Source organism: Eleginops maclovinus, chromosome 4 (assembly GCF_036324505.1).
Source record: "Eleginops maclovinus isolate JMC-PN-2008 ecotype Puerto Natales chromosome 4, JC_Emac_rtc_rv5, whole genome shotgun sequence".
NCBI lineage: Eukaryota > Metazoa > Chordata > Actinopteri > Perciformes > Eleginopidae > Eleginops > Eleginops maclovinus.
The window spans coordinates 33,325,790-33,352,516 of NC_086352.1; the positions used below are offsets into that span (position 1 = coordinate 33,325,790).

Genomic DNA, 26,727 nt, shown 5'->3' on the forward strand with positions numbered 1-26,727 from the left:
TAATGAGATGTTTCCCTTGTTCTTTTGGCGCGAACAGGCTGCCATTCAAAGCTGCACTACGGGAAAAACAGACGTCAGTTTCTGGGAAATTGTGTATGAAAGGAAGCATTTACAGAAGCCAAACAGACCCCTCCCAAAATGACATAGCATGTTAGCAAATCGGTGTTTTATTCTGAAGGCGTTGGCCGGAAGTCCGCTGTGTTTTTGGGACTGGATTACGGGGGTGCTCGGCAGTGAGGGAAGGAGGAGTTGGGTGTTGCCTCTGTGTCTGAGACCAGTCAGGATTCCCAGTCGAGATTCAGCCCGTTACACGCCGCGACATCTGGCCTGCTACTGCTGCCGTCCTGTGAACTCAGTACTCGAAAATACCCGACTAACGGACCACCATGGGAGTCGAAGGTTGCACTAAATGCATCAAATACATGCTTTTCTTCTTCAACTTCATCTTCTGGGTAAGCAAACATTATTATTTCAAATCCATATTGCGTTTATTTCGCTACGCAGCGCCGCCTCCTCGCGCTGGTTAGCGGGTAGGGTTTGAGGACCGTTAAACCTTATGAATACCCAGCGACGCCTTTTCACCACTAGGGGAGAATATGACTACAAGATGGTAACAAATTAAACTGCTAGAAAGGCATGTGTGCTGAGTATAACACCCATTCGTCAGTGGATATCGTAGTTTAGAGGTGTAGGAAATGTTCTTTTATTCGAAGTCCAGGAGTAGATTTAAAAGAAAAGGAAGTGAAGCCCCTCATATAAGTTTTAAAAGGAGTGTTTAATAAAAGGATGCAGCAGTAGGTTTTACAAAAGTTTCACAGCTGTGGCTCAATAGCTCGGTACACGCGTACACAGGCCGCTGACTGAGTGGTGCTCATCAGTAGTTACTGTCTGGCGGTCCGGAACAAAAGAGAGCTCGATTCTACAATACAAATATGTTTTGTACAACCATCCTTTTCCGGTCATAAAATAAACAACTTCAAAATAAGACGAGCTCTAGTCTCGTCCTTTCCGGATTTCTGTATTGGCTGATGTCGTCGGGGCCGGTCCTCCCATGACGTCACCTTCGCCATCTTGTTAGCGTAGTCACGAAGCTCTCACCTACGATATTCTATTATGCAATCCTTCTGAAGCTTATCAGTTATTAAACACGCAATAGTATCATTGCAGCATTAATGAGTGAGAGGTAGAGGCGGTCTGTTTAGTATGTAACTCCAGGCGTCCTTCTCCCTCTACCCATACATACAATTAGCCTAGCAAGCTAAACCCCTACAGCAAAAAGCTGTACCGGGGTCTAGTCTAGCTCGAAGGCAGTGTGGGCGGGATCAACGGTTGTCTGTCAAGTTGCCTCTGCACTCAACGCCACGCAATAGGATGGCGAACAACCAATCAGAGCTATGAAGAAGGATTACGTAGTCCGCGCGACGGGAAGTACATGGTGGAGTGTAGTCACTAGTAAACCGAACTTTGTGAAACATGGAACTGAGTGATTGTTGCCGGTTTTGCAAAAAAAACTTGAGAATATCTGGCGTGCTTTCAAATTCGGTACTTATCTGACACGACAACCACCAGCGGGTTGTCGAGGTCCATGCGTCGCCCCACCAGCTGAGCAAGCTGGTAAATCAAACTTTTACCGTATCCAGTGGGCAAAACTCCGAAAACGTCCCTTTTCTCCAGAAAACACTTCAGTGCCGGTATCTGCTCGTCTCGCAAAGTAAATTGAATATTCAAATGTTCAAGAGTCGCTGCCAAAGCCAAATCGAAAGATGCTAGGAATTCGCTAGGATTAGCCATTGGGATCAGCCAGTTTACCTCTCTCTAAAACTACACACTGAAACGTCGCACCTCTGTCGTCACTAGGTAGCCCGGCCCCCGATCTCGCTCCTCACGATTTGATTGGTCCGAACCACCGTGGCCCGAGCAGCCTTGCTAACTGACGAGGGTTGACTAGACCGCCCCAGCAGCAAATTCAATTTGCGGTCGCTAGGGGCGTCTAGATTTCTAGGCTAACATACAATACAATATTAGCTAGAATTCGAATAAGACAGGGTTGTAGTTACACCTAATATTGATTATTATTTCTTACACAGGCTACATTACAAGGATTCGAGTAATCTCAAGCGGGAAAAATAGCTCTAAAAACAAGTTCACTCGATCATTTTAGTTTGTTGTGACGTAAAACACATATTTCAACCAATCGGATCAATATTTAGTTCACTGAGAGAGACTTTCATACCATAGGGGCTTATTAAAAGTTGGGGAAATCTAGTTTGTGTATCTGCTTTGAGGCATAGATGTTTGGCGGTAGTGGGGACTGCTTTGGTTTGGTTTGGAAAATGGCTCTGTTTACATTGCTTAACATGCCCAGATCTATTCACATGTACATTTACATGCACACGGTGAAATGAATGAAATAAGTAAAGATGTGTGTTTTACAGTTTTTAGAGTATTCCTGTTAGGACAGAAGGTAGTGGAATTATTATCAAAAATATAAGATGTGCACAGTTATAAAACACTTTTTATTTGCCATATAACAGCTAAACGGATTACATCCTCATGTGTGTGTGTGTGTGTGTGTGTGTGTGTGTGTGTGTGTGTGTGTGTGTGTGTGTGTGTGTGGAGGGGGACTCATGGTGGTGTCCATTTGTTGAGTCCAGGCCCTGTTGTGGTTGATGGATCATGGAAACATTTGTGGGAGTTTAGTTTTTACTCTCCTTATGGAAGAGTTTGTTCCTCAAAAAGCCTTTTCATTGTTTATTTATTTCCTTTCGTGCTTTGTTTTAATTAGAAATCAGCATTTATGACCTAAAAATATGTCCCTATATTTTCTTAGATGTTGTTAATGATTACGTGTGGAGCTGAGCGACAAGCAAGCTGGTTGATCTACCTCAGTTCAGGGGACAGTTGTGGTACCAAGAAGAAAACTGAAAGAGCCCAGTTTAAACTGCTGGGGGCCACATGTTAGGGCCGTGTTTGTGTTGTCAATGAAATATGATCACGGAATTCCAGTTGGAGAAACCCATTAAGGCCAAACACCCCCAACATATATTTTGAATACTCCAATACAGGATTTGAAGGCAACTATTTCATTGTTGTTGCAATGTTTGCCAGGTAAACAGTAGAACTAACTAGGCTATGCTGTTCACATAACATTTCGTAGCCAAAACCCTAATTATTAGATTCTTCTATCTGGTTGGACAATATGGGCGACAATGTTACCACAGTATTTCTAGAAAATAATAACAATAATGCTTAATTAACATTATTTGTGATTACATTTTTTTATTTAACTTTTTCATTTATTATGACAAATTCACATACAATACTTTGAAATACTTCTGTTTACATTGCTTAACATGCCCAGATCTATTCACATGTACATTTACATGCACACAGTGAAATGAATGAAATAAGTAAAGATCTGTGTTTTACAGTTTTTAGAGTATTCCTGTTAGGACAGAAGGTTAATTATAGTGGAATTATTATCAAAAATATAAGATGTGCACAGTTATAAAACACAATTATTTGCCATATAACAGCTAAACGTTAAAAATATTTGTTTCACGTTTAATAGCCACACCAATTGCAACAGTTGAGCTCACAGCTTTTAAAAATAAACTTTAGGTTTTTGAGAGGTTGTATAGCCCAGCCGTAGTGCAGACATTCCTCAGCACATCAGCAGGATTCAAGCAGCGGACCAATACCTAAAACTATTAAAATGCTGAAATAAGGGGTCAGAGAAGGTGATTTTAAGGACTGGCTATAATTAATTTTGTGATCATTTGTTTTGTCACCCATTAATCTGTCTCGGCACAGATCACTTCCGGTCACAGCCTGTCTGCACAGAGAAGTTACACTAACACAGGATGTTAGTATTGTAGGCCTGAGTGCAGTAAGCACCACAGACAGGTCCCTCGGTTTGGAAGTAGCTCTATCAGCAAATAAGCAAGCTGGTAGAGAGAGTTTTAAAGTCTGGCCGTCAACATTTTTTGTTCCACGGTAAACCCCCCCTGCATTATGGAAAGATTGAAGTAGCTTTTTCCACATGTGTTCCAGTGTTACGTTTGGCTGGGTTTACGTCTTCGAAACATTTTAAAATGATCCAACCAACAGTCCAAAACCCGAAGATATTAATTGCACTAGACTAGATGATGATGTTAAATTGACTTTCATAGTTTGATATAATGAAAAATCGATTGAGTGTGTCTGCTCTATCTTTTCCCCAACTGTTTCGAATGTAGGCATCATGTACGATTGATTCAATGTATTTAAGCGTATGTCCAATGTCTATTTTTTTTCTTGACTTCTGTTTGTTGTTTTATGTCTTAAATCTTTTTGTATAGCATTCGAGGTTGACGAGAACTAAACTACATTTTAAAAACGCTTGTAGAAAAAGTAACAACACCCAGTATTATGGGCTACGTTATACATTAGATTATTTGAAGTTACAATGTTACATGTCATGGCCTTCTCCGTATAAGGCAACATGTCAATAAGATATGATTAGTAAAAGCTTTAGCTGGCACCAAATGGAAACTTTTTTTAAGTTTCACATTGGTGTTGGTTGACAAACACCTGGCCTATAGCTTACACCTGGAAACCCCCACAGGAAATGCTGTTGGCCTATGACCTCCCACTTCTGATTGCCATTACCAATAATGAATGTCAACCTAAGACCTGGTGTTGGAAAGGGAGCAATTGGCTCTCTGTTTCCCACCGCTGCACTTTTTGTCAGTCGAACTGTCCAGGGAGCAGAGAGTTAATAATTAAGCCCCATAGCCAACACTATCTCACATCGATAACAGTAAGTTAGCAAGCCCAGCAGCAGCTTCAATGTCAACACAGGAGACATACAGGCACGGTATCCAAGTTAGGATACCAACGTGTGCCTTTACAACCTAAAACCTTTTCTTTGGATCAGTTTTGGGCTTATTTTCTTACTTTTCAGAACCAGCATATCAACTGACAATTGCTGGAGATACAAGTGCTTACTAATCTTTAATGTTAAATAGTGCGTTACCCCTTCAGTTAAACTATTATGGGTTAAAGTGAGTTTTCTACCATGCCCACTATGTTCACCTCACCACCAGTACTTTCTCTTCCTATTTATTTAATGACAAAACATACAATGCAACACCAACGTGATAACATTTGTTACACCTTCAGTCAAAGCTGTAGACATTACAACTCTGTGGGCAGCTAGTTGACGTTAGCTGTTAGCAAAAGTTCATTATAACATAAACATCAGGGGAAATTTTGACATTAGAGCTTATAATACATTACAATTAAAACTACTAAAACCGACAAAAATATGGGATGTTAGCATCTCTGATCGTGAATCAATGTGCAAAGTTGTCAAGAAGTGTTGGTAATTCTCTTCAGGTGCCACTTTTAATGTGATTGTTAGTGCATTACCGCAGCTCTGTGGCTCCTTCTTCCACATATTCCACTTTAACCCTTTTAGTGTTATTGGCTGCTCCAAAGAGCTCTGAAAGGATGTGTGGGATCAGATGGCTCTGAAGAAACACTTTGCCTGCAGTGTGCGGCTACGGAGCAATGGGATCGTGGAGCCGGGCTCTTTAAAACGGAGTCCTCCTGTTCCCATAAATCACACTGGACATTGAGAGGGTTAAGAGGCTATTGGGGTGGATAAGGAGGGGTGGGGGGATGGGGAGGGGACCTCTGTGTGGCGGTAGTGGAGCCTCATGGGAAGTGCAGACAACACCCCAACCCCCCACTCCCAGTCCCTGCAGCATGCCCGGCATTCTACAACCCCCTGTACTCTGGGCAACAGGCAGAAATAGACACTGGAGGGAAACTCGACCCCACACAGGATGGTATTCCAAGCAATTTCAGAGTTTCACCTTCGTTTCTGTGTCGCCCCTACCCGTTGAGCGCCATTTAGTACGTTGATTCCTGCCTTGCAACACATTGTCTCATATTAATATGAACACTGTCAGGCAGCAGAAGTAGCACTCTCTTTAGGGACAGCTGGCTGTAGGAAACATGATAACACCGGCCAATGTGTTTAGACATTTTTCCTGGAGTGGAATGTGTGACAACAAATGCAGTAGTTGAATGAGCAACAGATGGTTGGATAATCTCTTTGGCATATGAGGCCAAAAATATAATCAGTCAGTGAGAAAAGGGCAGGTACATCTGCCGTGTTATGCTGTGTTAGACTTAAAGGTCTCCTATTATGCTCTATTTGAACAATATATTGTAGGGCCATATCTCTACAAAACTTATCTGTGAAGTGTTTTGCTCAAAATACCAAACAGATCCCCCATTGTAGCATGCCTCATCCTCCTCTATTTCAGCCCTGTTCCTGAAGTGCAGATTTTGTGACTGTAGCTTTAAATTTGAGCTGAGCTGAAGCTGGCCACGGAGCGTCATGCAGCTCTCTCTCCTCTGTGAAAGTGTTCTACCGGGAGATACTGATACACGTAGTGCATTGTTTCTGATAAGGCACATAGCTTGTTCTTTCTTCAGTGTTTACTGCTAGATAAATGCCATTATATAACAACAACTCTAAGTCCCTCCTGCAGACATCCTTCTGAATACACAGACACACAGAGGTGCTGCGAGGGGGATTCAGCTCGCGACTGTATATTGCGGATGCTAGTTTGGGACATGTCACGTTGGCGGGACGTTACCAGGAGTTCAATGTAAAGCCAGCCCACATTTAGTTTTTGGCGTCCTATCGGCAGCAAATCTGGATCAGCTGGTTTTAGAGATGTGGGTAAGGAGGAAAAGAGGGAGGGTTGTATTTTAGAACACTTTGTGAGTCTCCTTACACACCGGGGACACATAGTTATGGATAAAAGCAAAAAACACATTTAACATAATAGAAGACCTTTAAGCCTTTGAATGACCAACATAAGAATAGCGTTAGTGTACGTCATGGTTGTAAGCGTGTCCTCTGGCCTCTCAGTTTTAACTTTCTTACTGAAGGTCTTTGTCACACCGGACATTATGACTGCTGTTGTGTTTCTTTTAAAGAACTAGTTATCCATAGTGTTGAATCCACGCACAATACCAGGGTTCTGTTAGTGCCTAAAGTTTAAAAACGGTGTCTGCTGTCATACAGGACAAGAGGAAGCTGTAAGAACAAAGTGTTTTGTAATTAAAACATTTATTGAACTTATTGTTTCAGTTCTACCCAACCAGTCAATTGCAAAACTGTCATTTGAAACTAACATTTTGACTACTAACTTAAGATTTTCATTAAACTTTCTGTGATTCTCTAGTGATTCTGAAAAAGTCCATGCTGCCGGTCCCTGTGACTCAAACCTCCCACATAACATATTTATAGCTCAAAGACTGTCTCATGAATTTGTGATCAGTTTATGTTTTTACTTTCTCTTAGCAACCGCCAGCTTGTATATGTGTTTGTGAGTCCTTTAGGGAGTAGCGAACACAGGACCGGGCCAGCAGTTTGGCGTGCTGCTCCTCGGTCACATCTTCTAGGTATTTTATTTAAGTTAGAAATTCCAGTATCGTAAAAACAGGCTGTTATTGGTTGCCTTTCTCTCAGATGGAATTTTTCCCAAGACTTTTTTGATTAGTTTTTTCCCCTGAAGTTCGGCCAGACCTCTCCCCCAGTGCTGACACGGCACTAAAACCAAGTGGAGATAGCTGTAGCAATGTGAGACTACACCACGCGAAGCATAACACGTCATGGATTTCAACCTTGTTCTGTCTGGGCACTCCCTCTATTCATCATTTAGATATAAACGCTGTAAATGAAAGCCTTGCGTGAATCTGTTTAAATCTGGATAAACCTTCATGCATGTCATTGACGAGTCAGTGGTAATTCAGGGGTAACGAGGAGTTGTGGTTCACTTTAAAAAAGTGAGTCATTTTGTGTGTGTGTGTGTGTGTGTGTGTGTGTCTGTTGAGAATCTGCACTCCTCCAGTTATGGTGTTGATCTGGTTGCCGGGCAGCAACTGGCCTCAGCCCTGGAATGGACCTCACTAAGAGAAGAGGAGGAGGAGGGGGCAGGGGCGGGAGGATCGGCCTGTTTTGGTTCAACTCTTTTCACAGGAACTAGTTTAATTTAGATATTCTGTTTCGCCACATTCTCTAAGTTCTGAAGCATGACCTTTATTAAATATACCCGCCCATGTGCAACAGAGGGGTGACCGTGGGGGGGGGTTATTTCACAGCCGCTGTGGTGCTTGTTCCTGTGTGCCCGGCTGAGGTATATGCTAACTCCGGTTATATTTAGGATTTCTTTGTACTGGGCCAAACAAAAGGGCTTAGGAAGGCTTATGTCAATGTAAAGCACCCTGAAGAAGCAATGCAAAGTTATACCTCGCAGTCTGTGCTCGGCTTCCCCAAGGAAATTGGTTGGAAGTTGAAGAATGGAAACAAATTGAACAAAAGGTTTCACAGATGTTAGCTGTTGCAGTGTTTGCCTCAAATGTACTCTCAAGGAATCGCTAGCCTCCTAAAAAAAGACCACAATAACTTAAAGGAGTAGTTTGAACATTTGAGAAAACCCTTTATCCCTTGGTATGATGAAATGATTAACGTTTCTGTATTACCACTGATCTAGTTTCTTCAGTCAAGACACAAACGAAAAGAGTTTTTCCAAAATTTCTATTCAACATCTGCCCTGCTCAACTCTCCCAAGAAGAGCACACGTTTTCGATTCTACAAACTACTACAAACTAAGGATATCACAACATATTTTTAACCAGTCACACATCAGTCTATTGGTACGTTTGCCATGTTTAGTTTTCTTTACGGTAATTCACAAGCATGTGCATGTGTCCAACATCTCTCTCAGCATCTGTGAAAGCAGGTGAATGATTATGGAAAATGTTTCAGTTTAAAATGTATGCATGATCTAATTGGCTCTGATCAGCCTATACAGAGACAAACAGTTAAATTATCCAGAACAAATATCAGCTGATAATGATATCTGGCGGATCGATTGGAGGAACTTAATCATGGCCAGTGCAAAAATAAAAGGCATTTACATATTTAGAACACTTTATAGGTAACCATTTGGGCTGTTGAAAGCAACATTAACCAACACTGACACACTAAGTAAAGATTACAGAAAATCATATGCTGTGTTTCTAGTGAGCTTTAGTGGTTTGGGTGGATCCAGGCGCTTGCCTGGATCCACCCAAACCAGAAATGTCCACACTGCTAAATTGTCTCTGCCTTATTCATCTTGCAGAAGAAACCCAATCAAAATACCTATCCATAAATGTTTATGGCAACTGAGTAACGTATTTTCCAGTCACAATTAGAAGATCACCTACTCTTCAATAGTCAGCTAAACAACAGCCCTGCTCATTTATTGTGTGAAATAGCTCCTCTGCTAATTTCCCACTAAAGGCCCCTGTGGTTTTAAGCTGTAAAAACCCAGCAGCTTTTATAGTGTTAATGGAAAAGTCTGCCAATTTGGGAAATAAACATCTTCACAATGACTCAGACGTTTGGATTAAAACTCAGATTGATACCACCCTGTTGTCTGTCGGTTTAATAATATTAGGCTACATCCAGCAGCTAGCTAATGAGATTAGCTCATTTAGAGTATACACACTTGAGAGTAGTATTAGTCATATTTGTATCAAATACTAGCAGACAGACCTGCTTTCTCTAAACTGTAAGGATCAAAATGAAAAGATAAATGACTGGCAGCTCATAGTTCTGTGATGAAACCTTGACTGGATCTGGAACAGGACTTTTGCTTCATTTTATTCAGTATGATGAATGTAAAAATAAGAAAGTCAATAAAAACTGATTCTACCTGCAAGGTGTGTTCATAAAACATGACAAAACACAGTGTTAGACGAAGATCATGACTCACAAATTGTTGTTATTTTTGATATTTTTCTATCAGGACTGACTTTATGATTTAGGATAACCTCATAAAGATGGTTTCATTTCAGTTATTTGTTTAATTAAAAAGGATTTAACTAATAAAGTTGATTGTCCTCTGTATAGAATGCATTACAACTATTTCTTTCTTAACAAAATGTCATGCAAAGTCATTCCAGTATGTTTCATTTGAATAGTTTTAAGCATATTTTAATTACTATCAGAACATCATGACATGGCATTTTCATAATGCCTCACGCCAGTGCTCTGTAGTGAACAGGAGGAACTTCATGTGTTGTGTTGTGTGTTGCAGCTTACCGGGGGTGTTATTCTGGGCGTGGCCCTGTGGTTGAGACATGACCCCAAGACCAGCAACTTGCTGGGGCTGGAGATTGATGGAAATCAGGCCCCCAGCACCTTCTACATCAGTACGTATCTCATCTCTACCACAACTACTCTCTGCCTCTCTCTGCGCCTTCACACTGTCTCTGTCTGATGGGAAAACCTCAAACCCTAGCACACAGTCCTTTAATGTAGAGGCCTGTTGGGAAACTACTTCACGACTGAATCACACTTGGAAAATGGCGGTGTTTCTGGCATTTCAGCTGATCTACATTATTTCCACATGACGACACTGCCCTTTGTCCACTAACCACACACAGCTAAATGTTACTCATTGGAAATATTCAAATGGAAATAATCTTTTATGTTATATTTTAGCCTAATTCCCACTTTTTATTAGCTTGTGCCAGTATAATCAAGTTACTCTCAGTATATGATTTAGGGCTGTTCTCAAAATAGCAACAAATGCATCACACTCTCATATTAGGCAGTCAGACTACAGGATGTGACTTTGGCAAACATTTCAAAATAAAAGTTGACAGGTAATTAATCCCTGGCAGGTTATATGATCAGCCCGCTCTTAGAAAACACATGTCAAAGCCAAACAAATAGAGTTCAACAGGTGTGAGAGGTCTGCGTTGAGGTTTCCCTAGAGAGACAGCAACACTGTTTTATGGAAACAGCCTTATCATGAAGCCAGCAACCGTTCCTTTGAAGGTTTTAATGTACTTGATGTGCTGCAAGAGTGGGATGATATTTACCTGTAATAAAAGGTACCACAGTAATTATTAATGGGCGCAATAAACGATGCTTCTTTAAGGCCCTCTGATAGAGATGAATTGGATATTCATTATTAATAACTTAAAGATATTAAAGCTCAATTACAAAATCATACATGAAGGGCTGGGCAGTGATCCAATGTAAAATGAATCATCCCCCAATTGAATCGTGATGAAATCATGCCTTTGTAAAGTAATGATTTCATCAAATAAGTCCGATATTATAAGATAATAACAAACACATACACTCATTACTCAAATGAGTGGTTTTACCCAAAACACTAAATTCAATATGATTAACACGTGGTCTTTAAATTTAAAAACATATCATCTAAAGGTTAACTTGAAATGATTGTTTATTTGGCCCAAAGTAAATGAGAAAACACATCTTAGTCAAGTTTTTAATTCACACAATCGTAAAAAAACGAGCTAAAACCCCATAACTAGGAATGAATGAAAGTGGAATATTCTCAAAATAACTTCACAACATAACGACACTTACACAAATATGATAGATTGTGAAACAGCCCTGTTAGAATTTCCCAGATATTAAGGTCATGTCTCCAAATTCCTGCAATTGTGCATTCAACACATAAAGTATCCTGTGATATCAAAGGAAGACGAAGCTTTCGTTGATTAAAGGACTTAAAAGATCACAGTATTGTTTTAAACACATACAGTACAGGACGCACAAAGCGGACCCTCAGTAACCTGGACGTGAGGACATTAACGACGTGTGAAATATGTTAGGGTGGAGTTGGGCTGGCAAAGGTCACCAGCAGCTTGTGACCTGGACTAACAGAGGACACACCGCTCATCATATGACTGTTAAAAGCTCGCTTTCCATTATATAGTTAGCCGCTGTCACCTGTTGAACTCTACAAAGTAGCGTCCACATTTCTCCATCAGTTCCTCCAAACGGCCACAGCAACCTGAGTCATCTGCCTGGTGACAAAACGAGAGAAGATTTTCTGAGAAATTCAGAAATGGTTGTTCTGCCTCTATCCAAACTGCAGCTACAGAAGAAAAGGAGGGTGTGTTTGAACATTGTTTTCTCCGTCCTCTGTGGCGGCATAGCTGTGGTCGTTCAATGCAAAAAGGGCTTACCAGTCGGAGAGGAACTACTTAGGGACTTTCTCCCAAACAGCCTCGATGATTACATCCTACCCATTACATAAAGCCTCCCTCTCATTGCTGAGGAGGGGAGAAAGAGCCTCGTCGGTATAGGAAAAAATTCCTCACTGGCCCTCCCTTCTTGTCCTCCTCATCGGCCCCACCCTCTTCCTCCCTTCTCCGTGAAAGTTTTCCTCTCCCTCTCTCCGCCTGCTTTCTTTCCACTGTTGCTCCCCCCTCGCTCGCCCATCTGGCTGTGGTTAGTGTTCGAGTCGCACTGTCTCACTTCTCCTTATTTTTCCTTTAGTACTGCCCACCCTCCCTCTATCTCTGTCTGCCCTGTTTTCCCTCCCCCTTTGTCTTTATCCCCTGTTGCCAGGAACGTTTCAATATGGAGTCCTACATCTGCTTCTCTCCTTTCTCTCACCCAGACCCGCTCTCAGACATAATAACCCAATGGCGAACCTTCTTGCCTTTCTTCGAAATACACCAAGATTTCAGTTTTCTAATAAAGTTTGTTCCCATAACGATCCAAATAAATACAGCAGTAATTAGTTAAGCTGAAAGGGACGTAGAGGAAGTTCCGGTTAAGTCATATTGTTGGATCACTAATCATTACATCTTTTCTGGTGTATTTATCACATTTCATGATAAAGGCAGTAAGAACTAATAGATACTTATTTTGGTTTTTGGTACAAATGTTTTGATCAGAAAACAGACATGACTGACACTTTTGAGTCTGAAAACAGGAATCAGTAAATATGTATTAAATATGTTGTAATCTTGAATTAAGGATGTAGAATTTATGCAAATATGGGACAAAACACAAGCAGTCAGAAGATCGAGACATTTATGTTTTTCAAATGATTTTAAGAGAGAGACAAATGGTATAACTGTCTCCTGTTAACATCCATTACAGTTAAGAGTAAGACATCAAACCATCCAATACAAAATTGTTGTGTAAAAGAACTGGTTGCAAAAAGAGATGCAATTGTGTAGAAGTCTATGACAAAATGTTCCAACTTCTCGCCTAATGTCTTACCCTCCGTGGAAGTGTTCCTAATGAGTTCATGGTCTCAATATTAAGTTTGAAGTCTTTTCTACAACATGATGTTTATTTTATACATGATGGTTAGATTTAGTGTTAAATAGAAGGATAGCAGGGTATGAATTATCGTATGGCTAGCTTATGATTGTTACAACTTTAAACAGTTCAGTGTGTTTCAGTTCAGTCATGAAATGTAATTAAGAGTTAAGTTTTGATTGGCGAAAAGTATGTTCAATGTTGGGTCTCACTAAGCTAAACCCCTTTATTTCAAACCAAGAAGGCAATGGCCAAAAATCAATGATGGCGGCCAAAATGGCAAACGTGAGGCTTCAAAATGCCATGGGGACTGTCGGGGTTATTGGGTTTTTGTTAGTTTTATTTTGAAATGTATCTTCCTCCTTGTGTCTTGTCTGGTGTCACTTCCTGTGTTTGCCCTCCTGTGTCTGATTGTCTCATTGTGTTCACCTGTTGCCTTTGTGTTCCTCCTCCCCTCCCCAGCTGTGTCTTGTCCTGTGATTACCCTTCTGTGTATTTAGTCTTGTCTTTCCTTTTTACTCCCTGTTCGTTCGTTCGCTTTCCCCATGGTCTGTATCTCACTTGTTCTCTCCATGTTTGTCTCAGTCATGCTCCCCTGTAGTATATGTTAGGTTATTTCTTGTTTAATTGTAATCGGCTTTTTGATCAAACCTTTTGGATTCCCTTTACTGCACTTGGGTCCTATGTCCCCAAGGGTTGGGGAAATAGGACCCAAGTGCAGTATAAACCTATATAGTTTATGTTTGTATTATGGTAAATAGTTATGGTAACTGTAGATTTTAGAATAAAAATTGAGAAATACATACATTCAGTTATGACTCAAGATCTACAACGTGATTATAGGATGTACAGTTGGACTCCTGTCTGTACTGGGTCAGGGCTAGTATTGTATTGAGTGCTTTAAAATGAGAACAATTCAATGGGTGTGGTTCGTGCGTGTTTCAGGCGAGAGCGCATTGTTCGACAGTTCCCTTGCCTGATATTTAACCCATATTTGCAAACTTTTGTAACTCTTAATGTTTTGGCAGATAGTGGGTTATCCAAGCATAACAAAACCATTCTCGATCTTTGACAGAGAGTGGTCTTTCGTATAGAGAGAACAACCGAGGCAAGTGGAGCCTCAGGAAGTTACTACTTAAACTACATGACTCACTTTCCTGCTCAGCAGAAACACACATAGACTTGCTAAGATATTTGCTGTCACTGTCACAGTGAGTATTCCCAGAAGAGTTAACATGAAACCAACATGACACACCAAGGTATTTGTCACATAGCATGGGGACTTTACACATAACCAGTGGTTTGCAGCACCACCCCACACAAATAGAGGCCGAGTCAGAGGAGAATCCCCTCTTTACAGAGAGGCAGGCTTTTTTTGAATCTAATAGACTTGTCCGGGAAAGGATGAAATTGAAACGTGTTCAACTATTAAGTCTTCCAGACTCGTGCTCCACATGTTTATCAGCTGAGAAGGGGTGAGAGGCTTTCAGTATCTAATTTTCCGGTTTAGATTTAGATTCTTGGGGACCTTTTTAAAAATCAATTCTGGACTCGGTACAAAGGGGTTCCCTTTTTTCAGGATTTATTCCAGTCCACAGTGCACCAACAATGGGGATATGCCCATATTGTTATTTTTATTTTTGAACAACTTTATTTTTCAGTTTTTCACAAAAACAATATGTCCAAGATTCATGACAAAAGTAGCAAACCTTAATTGTTATTTTTTAAATGTTAATCCACAAAGGAAAACCAAAGACAAAACATACTGATTAAGACTTTACTTACGAACACCTAAAAAGGTGAATATGTTTTTCACTTTTGTAGTCAATTCTGAGTTAAAAAATAACACGTTCAAGTTATACGAAAATTTGAAATTCTGCCTGTAACAGAAATACAACTCTCAGGTCTGAGCTAGGGGCCTGATAAATTGTACACAAAATCAAAATTTTAGGCAAGACAGCAACAAAAGACTGAAGCATCTGTAGATATTGCTTAGCTACAAACCGTTCCGGATTCCAGATTAATTTACTGTAATTAGAAAGGATTGATTAGTTCTGCTTTAAGGAGCCAGAAAGAATCAAAGGAATATCACATGACAGTGTAACACTTATTCTCTTAATGAGCACACTGTATGAACACAGGACTTTATGACGTCTATCCATTCCAGTATCAACCTTTTGGAACAGCCATTGTTTTTGACAACGAGTTCAAGATGTCAGTGAGCCAAGGCATGATATTCATTGGTCCAAAACAATAAGGCTTTATACCAAATTAGCAAAAGGAAAAATCCAAAACTTGAAGCAGATTCTAACTTTTAGTCTGCAGGGACGACTTGCTGTCTGTCCTTCAGTGTCCTCAAGGAAATTCCACCTCAAAGGTAATTTCAACTGATCGCAGTATTCATAATAATCCACCAAAATACAACAGGGTAATGGAAAAAGTAGAAAGGAAGGCTTTCATTGTAGAATAAAAAATACTCGGTTGACTTCAACTAAATGGATCTGGGTAAAATATTTGGAGTTATATTAGCTCCATCACCTTAGGGAAATCCCACCTGAACTACACATTGTTTACAGCAGTGAGCGGATGAGAAAACACAATAAGCGAATTTCAAGAACATAGGTGGAAATATTTATTTAATGTTTGCTCATTATAAAACACAAATAGGTGTCTTTCAAAATACAGATATTCACATACAGCTCCGCGGAAAATGAAGAGCCCACTCCACATGTTTCTTAAATCTTTATCTCTACGTATGTATGGCAGCCATTCCAGTGTTGAATTCCAACACAGAGAAATGTTGTCAGTAGTTCATAGAATACAATAAAATAAAAAATAATTGAACTCAAAGACAAACCTATAAATAGTAAAACAAGAGAAACTGATAATGCTGAAGTGGTCTCTTCATTTATTCTGCGGCTATATAGCTAAAAATACCAGTAGACAAAGGAATTGAGATTTATGTGATATCATGTATGTTATTATTTATATATAACGTATGATAACTTGTGTCTTACAAGCACTTTTGATGAAGCATATTGACACATTAAGTAGCAAGCGTGTGAGGAATGAGTCTTTAAACGCAGAAATAAGTTATCAATTAACACATCCAGGTCTGGTTCAACTGTGTTTTTGGCTAGATGCCTGAAATAAGGTCTGTGGTTAACACAATCTTTATTTAAGATTATTCTACCACATTAAATACCTCAGTGAAAACCCCACTGGTGATGGTCTGAAGCCATAAAAACAGCGGTTGCTTACAAGAGACTCAATGAGACTGCTTAATGTCGAGCTTTAGCTTTAGCTTTAGCTTAGCAGTGCTGATGTGCAGCCATGCCCTCCAAATTGATTGATAGCCTTAAGTTAGCTTTTTACTTCTGGCAATTGCATTCAAGCCTCAAAAATTATACAAGTGGTGTTAATATGTGAATATGAATATCCGCAATACTCTCAAATCCAATGGAAGAATCCCAGTGCTTTTTGTCAAGGGCCCCCTGATGATGCCAACTTCCTCGTCCTACAAAAATACATTGTCACTCCAACACTCTATGGACGCTTTAAATCTGGTTTCTATTTATTACTTGTGAGTAGACCATGTTTTTTTAATGTGTAGCTTTAAAATTTGTAGTGATCTCAGCACACCTCAAGTCTTAATCCATCAGCTCCTCTTCGGACCATTCGATGCAGAATGCCTGGTGAGTGAGCAAAATGGAAGAGGATCCACGAGAAAATTAAATCAAGACAGACAGGAAAAGACATTTAAGTAAATGGAATTATTGAGCGCATAATTTCCAACATGGAAATGCATTAAATGGAAAGGACAGATGGGTGGTGGCAGGAGAGGGAGAGTTTGAGAAGCCTCGGCAGCATCGGGAAGGCAGGGATGGAGGGACTGTGTCGGGCTGAAGAGCCACAATATAGGAGATGGAGGGAGCACTTGGTCAGTCTCCAAGATATCGATTTATAAATTAGCCTTAGTGTGTGCGTGAGTGTCTCTGTGGCTAGAGGAGAGGTGGGGGATGGGGCATGTGAAGTACGGGACCAGTTAGTGGTCCACAATCAAATTATGTCTGAACTGACAAGCAGGAGTAATGATGCTGGGGCCCAAACACAGAGAGCTGCACTCCCAGCCTCGCAGGAGAACAATAAGCACTGTATGCCACAGCACTCACTGGCATCAATATCAAGTACGCTGAAATATGATTTAGTTGGACAAAATCAAGGCGGGCATTTGTGATTTATGGAGCCCCACAGAGCTCAATATTCATTACATTAAATTATCCTATTCCAAAAGTATCATTTATATAAATGTTGACATTTTTCTTTACTCTAGTTAGTATGTAATGAGTTCTACCTATCTTTATACAGTTTTAGTTATAAAGTTAATGTATTTGGTTTGATTGCTTTTCTGGCAGCATGATTTTTTGGAAAAAACAACTGGATTTTGATGAAACTTGACACCTTAAACCTTTTTTTTTAATGGTCAAGGGGGTTTGTTAAAATAAGTCATATTGTATAGAAGTCTATGAGAACATGTACCTCTCATATGAATACCTGAGTAAACATTTTCCTGACAAGTTTCGGGTCTCAATTGCTAGTTTCAAATCCTCTTTTATACAGCGAGGTGGTGCTTTGTAAATGTTCACATTTAGAGTAAAATGTAGAACAGTGTGTTTCAGGGTGTGGCTACCTTGTTATTTAGCTTTATTCGGCACAAAAACACCACCGACAGCAGCACCTGTTTCATGTCCTGGATGAAAAATAATGTAGAGCATTCTGAGCAGGCGAGAAACAAGAAACAACTTCCTGTGAAAATGTCTCACTTTTATTCTACTGGCATAGAAACAAGATTGTGCCTTCTACTGTCCATCAGGCGTCACTGCAGGCCGGCAGGGATTCAAAGGGTGTGGAGGATGTTTCATAAGCCCAAAAGCCACAGCGAAGCCTTCCGGTGGTTTCCATTCTTGTCATAGCTCTTTGCAATAACTTGTTTGTCTCTAAAAAGCAGAAACAGTGTCAAGTATAATGGCATCCCTGCAGTGTTCCTGCCTGCTCACTCAAATCCTTCAACGTTTTACTTTAAATATTAAGAAAGTCCACAAAAAACCAACGGACTCTAAAACCATCCAATATACAAAATCAACCTCCTCCTGATTAACACAGCTTTATTTCTGCAGGCCTAGCAACCTGAATAAATAAAAGCCGAAAAAAGATCTAAAAACAAAACGAAAAAGAATGATATGAGATTTAAAGATTCTCCCAAACTAGAAAATAAAATATTCGCTTTATCTAAATTCATTCTCATATTAAAAGCTGACATCCAAGGGGAATGAAAAACATTACAACTTTTAATTATATACCTCACGTTCTTTTTTATTATTTAACATTTAATATATATAATTCTACCTGTTAATGTTGTTGCCATGGATATTAATCAGTCATCTCTGTGTGTGTGTCTGTCCAGGTGTCCACATCCTGATTGCAGTGGGCGCGGTGATGATGGTGGTCGGCTTCCTTGGTTGCTATGGAGCCATTCAGGAGTCCCAGTGTTTGCTGGGAACGGTGAGTCACATGTGAAGGTTTTAATTTGTTGTAAATAGCGGCCGAAAAGGGACTCCAAACCAAATAGAAGATGCTTTTCACACATAGTTTTATGAGTTTTTTCAAATGTTCTATTTATAAAATATATTTGTGCCATTTTTGAAGGAACATGCACTCACATATACGCACGTGTGCATTCACAATACTCACACTGCTCTGATTATCAGGTGGCGGTAACATGCAAGATATGTTTGTTAGTAAATGGATGTAAAGATCACTGGATTTGGAATACATTCAAAAGAGAAACAGCGATTGTAAATATAGCTTCATTTTTCTGGAGCGACTCCATGTGGCAGCTTTACCTTTGTAAATCATAGATTCTAATTAATCCAATATGTTATCTGACTGCTTGAAGTGTAATGAGATGTTTCTGTCCTGCAGTTCTTCGCCTGCCTCGTCATCCTTTTCGCCTGCGAGGTTGCAGCTGGAATCTGGGGCTTCATGCACAAAGACACTGTAAGAATGCGAACACACAGAGGTTTACACATGCATGCTACATTCAGGTTCTTCAATGAAAGAGTTAAATATTATAAAACGAATGATATATTTGTTATTTTGGTTTATTACTCCTGAATTGACAGGTTTAAGTAAGAGATTTTGAGGAGAAAATGCAATATAATATCACTGAACTTCCAGTTGGTTCCTCACATTACGCTGATGTTTTGTTGTACTACGTTTTCTAACTTGATTGTTTAAAAATGCAAATGAGAATAATATAATCCTTTCTTTATTTGTAAAGCACACTTTAAAAACAACGTCATCTCAAGGTGCTGCACAATGCTATGAGGAGAAATTAAAATAAAATAAAAAGTAATGCAGGAAACATATTTAATCAAATACATGAAGACAAGTGAAGTCATTACAGGTGTTCAGCATTGGATAACTCATAACTATGTTATTGTATTTACATATTAGATTAGATTGTATCACTCCTTTGAAAACACTGTCAAACAGTATATATTTTAAGGTTTCCTTCATTATGATTATATTTCTTATCCAAACATAGATTACATATTTCAGGCTCAATCTTTCTAATAAAAACAACTGGATGGAAATGCAGCCACTCACTGGGGGTGCTTTTGGTTCAACAGATTGTGCGTCAACAAGTCCAAACTGTAAAATGATTCTTAAAATATGTTGTATGTAGCACGGCATAGATCTTTAAAATAATTACCTGGACTTTATGAATTATTCAGTCAAGTTAAGTTCTGCCCACATGGCCACTGTGTGTATTTTAGAGTCTGATAATACATATAAATGATTCAATAATTAGCGACTGAAATCCTGAAATCAAAACAACAGCAAAAATAAATTGGCTGAATTCAGGAAACACGTGGTTTAAAGTTCCAGGCTGACCTCTTTGTTCCTGCCTCAGGTTTCCAAGGAGATGATCAATTTCTACGACTCTGCGTATGAGAAGGCCATGAGCCAAGCAAAATTACCAGGAACAAATAACAACCAGGAGATGGAGGCCGTCCACGCTGTGCTCAAGGTCTTCCACGAGACGGTAAGATAACACAAAATGACTGACTATCAGATCACTAAATCATTTTTAAACCCAGGAGGTACTTTGACCTAACAAAAGAGGTCTTCATTTTTCGGATTGACAGTAGTTTATTCATTTAGCATTCAGGAGTATGCTTATTTCATTTCAATGGGACCTCTTAGTTCACCTGTTTATGTTTAGCCTTAAACTCACACTGTGCATTTGACTTTTATATTTATTTAATATTCCATTCCTTACACACTTAATATATACTGTGTATAATATCCTGCTTCATATTTTGTGTACATTTTTATTCCGACATGTGTATTTTCTACTTTTTTAATGCTATTTTATATTTATTTAATATTATGAGTTGTTTATTTTTAGTCTTTTAATTTGACTGTGGACAATGCCTTGTCTTTTTATGCTGCAACGCATTTTGGCAAATTGGGATCAATAAAGAAATGATCTTATCTAATCTTTTCTTCAACTTCTGATAGTAACTTTGATTATAAATAACTGAAACACACACCGCACACTTTCTGCTCAGTGATTCAGCCGGTAGGTTTAATTTCAGTAGAAAAAAGATATATAGTGAAATAATATTTGAGACTTCTTCCACACCAGAACAATCTGGATTTACAAATGGAACTGACTATTGACTATTTTGTAGGATTGGGTAATGAAGTCTCCTAGATAATGTAGAAATATAGATTAATGATACTGAACTCTAGATTTTTGGCTGAACCCTCTCAACAACGCTGTGTTTCAAGTTGCAACAGATCATCGTATGAAACGAAATGCAGGTCAATCCAAGGAAACCTGAGGACAGGTGTAAAGAATTGAACCGTGAATCACTGTGTGTGTCTCTGTGTTTCAGCTGAACTGCTGCGGTAAAGGCAAGGGGTCGGCTTTTTTCACACAATTCACAGACGCGCTGGGCATGACTCAGCTCTGCCCCTCCGGTGTCACCTCTGTTGTAAGTGTCTCCCTCCCGTCTGCACCTCTGTCTCATGTGTTCACATTGTAGCTGGAATAAAAGCCACATATTTAAAGTAGGTTAGATTTCAGATCAAATATTAAAGGAAAAACCCACCGTGTGAACATTTAGCATTTATTCAGAAGGTCTGTGCAGTACCACTTCATCACAGAGTAATGTGTCATGACCTTGAATTAAGATTTTCATTGCTGATTTTGTGTATCAGGGTAGTATTCACATTCTCTTCTAAGTAGTGGCAGGTTCAGCAGTTAAAAAACCTTCTTTAACATAATATAATGTGTTTGAGGTTATGATACAAATAAAGGCTATGTTGGTGTTCATAACTGGGAAGGTGATTTAAAATATGCTAATTTAACTGAAATGATTCAAGTGTTTTTGGCCCAATGACATCACTCGGCTGACACAAAAGTTCTAGTACCACCGTTTGCCCACCAGGAGCATTTGCTGCACTTCCTGGGGGCTTGGGTCAGGGGCCTGAAAAGGTTTGAGAAACATTGAAGCAGTCTTTTGATGGGAAATAAATAGAACATTTAATTCCAACAAAAAAAGTCATTTGCTCTAATGCTGTGATCTGTATTCACAGTGTGTGCTGCGCGCCCGGGTTAACCTGATTTCTTGGCAGCACATGGACATTACTGAAATGACCAAAGTTCAATCCAAGCCTCCCAGGATGCCAGCATTGTCTTGTGTTCCGTTTTCTGGAACTGGGGGTTTTCCAGTGTATTTAGCCAATAACCTTTTAAAGAAGCAGGGAATTTATTTTTGTGCATTTTCTATAATAAAGCAAGATTGCTGAAACAAGAGTAGTCTAAGATAGGGCTGTAGTAACTGACATCTGTGCTTTAATGCGGCACGAGAGGTGGCCACACCCTGTCAGAGCGTGGATATGCCTGGATTTCTGAATAAAATGAACCAAAGAAAGTGAAACCATGAAGCAGATTCAGGCCGTAGGCGTATAGACTCACTCTTAAAGTATTAGTCTCCAGAACAGAACAGCTGAGAGGAGAGAGAACACCTGATCCTTTACAACACACACTAGATGATCTTTTTAGGTTTTAATAATACTCATTGCTATCAATTCACCATTTTTAGAGATGTAACATGAATATGATTGTGTTTTCTTGATCTTACTATAAGGGAATACAGGTGTTTTTTTCTGTATTCTGATTACTTTATCCTGCTACATGTACTCCGTTTCTCCCCGAGCCTGCACACAGCACATGTGGACATTTGTTTTGCATGAAATCTGATGTCTGAGAAGGTTGTTCGCCATATTGACCGTCGCTCTGCTGCCCTCTTAATGTCTCCCTGTTGTCACACAGTTTGCAGCCTTCATTAAATCACATTGTGACCATTCAAGACATTTGAATTAATTACAGTACAGTAATGAAAAGCCTCCCTCTGTTGAAAAATGATCAAGAATTACATGCTGAAAATATGGCTCAATTGTCAGTTTAAACTCTGTCCGGTGTGTGATTGGACAGATTGGTAGCAACACTTACTAAAGGGGCGGGGCTTAGTGAGCGTACATCTTTGGTCTTACCTCCTTCTTCCAGCCCTGAACTAATCACGAGTACATCTGAGGAGTAGTATTTAGTTGATCAGATCTTAATGACGTGTTGATGGTTTCCTCTGCAGGATTGCCACCAGAGGATCGATGAACTGTTCTCAGATAAGATCTACCTGATCGGTATTGCCGCTCTGGTGGTCGCAGTTATTATGGTGAGAACACAGAGCTGCACATCACACCTCAGAACTTCATATACCATGTTGTATTTACGCATGAATTCATATCAAAGCAGCCAGAAGATACCATCACATGGTTGTGTCCCCTGTTTGTCCGTTTATCAGACATTAATAATAATAATACACTTTATTTGTATAGCACCTTTCATGCACAACGCAGCCCAAAGTCTTTTACAGAACAAGAAGAAAACACAACAACAATATTACAATAAATAGAGAACAGTCTAAAACATCGACAGTGAGCTAATGGAATTCCCTTAAAGTGAAGCTGACAAAAAATTAAAATAAGACAATTAAAAAAGAAAATTAAAATGTAAAATAAAACCAAAACCAAAAACGTACAGTAAAACATGGACAATGATACCAGTGAGAATGGAAAGCTCACCCGAGTTTGCTGTTCTAAGATCCACATTAGAAGATATTGATTTGCATTTGAGGATGACACTCGTGTTATTCTGAATCTTTACTGTTGTCAACAAATCCAACAAAGAGGATCAAAACCTACTATTTATTGTTTATGTATCTATCTCTTGATACTTTCTGTCAAGGTTTTTTGTTTACTGTGTTGAGAAGTATAGAGGCTGCCATGGCAATCATACATGAGAGTTTTGATGGAATATCGGGTGAACATTCACAAGGATTATCTAAATGAAGGTCACAGAGACCAATTTGCACGAGCACCAGCCTTAGTGAACATTATGTTAAGATAAGACGTTTCATATTATATAATAATAATAATTACCATATTGAATATATTATCATATTTTTACCACGCCTCTGTGACCTCTCATGTTTCTGGAGGATGTTAAAATGTAACCACTGCTTGTGTTTGTGCACGTCCTCCCAGATCTTCGAGATGATCTTCAGCATGGTGCTGTGCTGCGGGATCCGAAACAGCCCGGTGTATTAAAGCGAGGGGCCGCCAGCCCGCTGGAGGAGGGAAGACCCTCCTGCGTCTCCGCCTCACCCTTTCCCTTTTTTCTTTTCTAAGCAGGAATGTCACGTATTATATTGCTTGCTGGATTTAGTCCGCTCTTTGAGAAGACAACGTAAGACATCCTCCATTGAGCGTTTTAATTACACTGTCCATTCTTTTTTTTGTCGGTCACACATGCTGGTATGCATATTGGACCCGTGCTATCCTAACCTGATATGTAGATATTATATCTCACCAGTCACCAGTCAGTACATTAATACTTTAGTGATAGGTGTTTACTGCTTCTTCGCGTATGAAAATGCTCTTATATTCTTGGTTTTATGGATGTTTTTTCACTGTTTTATGTATAAACTGTATATAAATATATATATTAACAGTGCTTTATGACTGCCTAAGCATGAAAATTGTATTACAGCAGATCCTTCTGTGGTATTCTTCCTGCACTCTCTGCTTGTTTGTCTCGCTCTAGACTGAACCAGATGATGGTGTGTGTGTGTGTGTGTGTGTATGCATCCCACACCAGAACACATTGTGTGGTGTGTGCAGGAACTGACTAAAGAAGGAAATCTCAGTTAATCATGGAAGCTGGAACCAAAGTCAAAGTGACCTGATGTCTGTCATTTTGGCCCCCGTGGAGTTTTGTCTCGGGCTGTCTGTCGCTCATCACGTGTCCAAAACTGTCTGGGTGCTCAGTTGTGTAAAACATTTAAGGAAGGGGAAAAAAACTGTATCAAATTAAATCTTTACCAAACGTACAAACCACACTCTGGCTTGTTTGGCGTGCTCAGCTAATAAATCGTCACTTGCATCTCAAATTCAGTGCAAAAGTTTCATATGAATATCACCACCAGGCTTTTGCTGGTCTGAGAAATGATTATTTCACCTTGAGGAATTTAAACATACGTGCGTACAATGATTACATATGATACATTTAAAAGCTTTTATACAACTGTGCACTTCTATTTGTGAAGGCAACTTGCTTAATCTTATAATCATCTCTCCCAAATCAGAGGAATGAAACTGAGATATGACCCATCACATTTAAACTGAGAGCAAGTTGGCAGAACTATCTGGTTGAGTCTAGTCCGGTCTCATGTGACCTGCTGTGTCATTGTACTATCTCTCCAGCTACTAAAAAAAAAAGTAATCCAGCTGAGACTCCAGGTAGCTAACCTGGACAGTGGAATAGTTCCAGCATGCAGCTTCACTTATGTTACTTTGTTATTAACTATTCAACTGTCATTTATCAGTCTAACAAAGTGATTTCACAGCTGTTATATTGACTGTTTACAGTGGTATTTGTACTATAGGGCAGCTCAGTGACATTAAAGGCATAGTTTGGATGTTTTTTTAGTGGTTGTATGAGAAGAGTGGATGGTGTTCCAGACGCCCAGTTTGAAAATAAAAAAGTTACAGTGAATAAGCTAAGCTATTTAATGCTGTGTAAGCTGTACAGCTGCAAAACACATCAAACTAAAAAACTACAAAAATCAAAGTCACACAATAACAAACAACCTGACTGATCAAGGCAGCGGTAGACCAGCAGCTCCTGCGCTCTGTACGGTAAAATATGGTTTCTGTCAATGGAGTCTGGTGGCTAAATACATCGAACACTTAGATTGATATTGACTTTTTTAAGTAGGTCTTCCATTTGCTTCTCAAAACATGGGGGGTACCAACTGCCATCCAATGGAAGTTAGGATAAGAACCTCATACAACCCCCCTTCTAAAAAATATTCCATCTATCCCTTTACTATCTACAGTGTTGACCACAAGTCGGTCATCACTGCCTGCTGGAGTTCAGCAAATCAGAAAGCCCCAGCTTTACCGGAACATGCTGTTTATTTGGTGCAGCAGGGTGTTTAGCTGGATATTGTTCTGTCCTGAGGTCTTGTCCCACTAGCTCCTGACACTAACACGTAGCTGCACACCACTGCGGTGCTGCAGCGGTCACACACCCATCACACACTCACATTAACTCTTGTCATCTTGTGTAACCTTCCATATTATCACAGCTTTCCTCAACAAAGTAAAACCTTGTTAGCATCTCATACTTAAACCAAGAAACAGTAAAAGTGTCTTGTAATATTTACAGCTCTGACGTATTAACGAAAAATCATGAAGGCTGTAGAAAGACAATGTATGCCTTTTTTTCTTGTATTGTGATATCAGTGTTTGGTACGTTGTCAAAGGAGTCCGCGCAGAGAGGGGGGTTCTTTGGCAGTGGTGACTAGTGACCTTCAATAGTTTCTCAGAGTTCATTGGAAAACAAGACCAGTATTGTGAATATGAGGGCACTTTCTGTGTTCCTCTGTCACAACCTGCTGTCCATAAAACAGGAAGTGACTCTCAGGATCCTCTGCCACGGACATCTCAGCCCCTCTCTGTCTCGTGGACTTCGGTTTGCCCAAATATAAAGGGATTAAATGTATTTTACAAATAAACAAACAGGTTGTCTTGTCTTTTTTGGGCTGAATTCCTCTCAACAAAAATTGGAACTATCACTCAAACATCAAGGATGATAACATACAGGAGATCTGTGACCTTTTCTAACTGAGCTCTTTGAGGCAGATGGTCAATGTTCTATCCCCGACTGATTTCAGCTGAAGGACTCATTCCCTTTGAGTTGATTAAAGGTTATTTATAATGTTTCCACTAGGTTAACTCAACCCAGTCTCAAGGCATTTTTGCAGTTTAATCTATTGATTTATGTACACCAACACGGTTTTCAGTCACACAGAGTGATTTTAAAAACAATGTATTTCTATATAGTATGTTTCGTGCCTGCAACACATCTTTTT

At 39.6% G+C, this 26,727-nt stretch overlaps 1 protein-coding gene across 1 annotated transcript; it reads left to right on the plus strand.

Moving 5' to 3' along the window:
* Nucleotides 1-191: 191 nt before the first annotated feature.
* On the plus strand, nucleotides 192-26,374 carry LOC134862899 (CD81 protein-like). The gene is made up of 8 exons (XM_063881016.1): nucleotides 192-452; nucleotides 10,152-10,266; nucleotides 18,621-18,718; nucleotides 19,139-19,213; nucleotides 20,133-20,264; nucleotides 21,124-21,222; nucleotides 22,882-22,965; nucleotides 23,837-26,374. Exons 1-8 carry the CDS (start codon nucleotides 387-389, stop codon nucleotides 23,897-23,899), a joined length of 732 nt encoding a protein of 243 aa, XP_063737086.1. The 5' UTR covers nucleotides 192-386; the 3' UTR covers nucleotides 23,900-26,374.
* The last annotated feature ends 353 nt before the right edge of the window (nucleotides 26,375-26,727 follow it).

Excerpts from the sequence above, each read along its gene's own strand:
- LOC134862899 (XM_063881016.1), top strand. The coding sequence starts at position 387 with ATGGGAGTCGAAGGTTGCACTAAATGCATCAAATACATGCTTTTCTTC. Across the intron at positions 10,267-18,620 it reads CCCCAGCACCTTCTACATCA|GTGTCCACATCCTGATTGCA; the intron begins GTACGTATCTCA and ends GTGTCTGTCCAG. Across the intron at positions 21,223-22,881 it reads CCTCCGGTGTCACCTCTGTT|GATTGCCACCAGAGGATCGA; the intron begins GTAAGTGTCTCC and ends TTTCCTCTGCAG.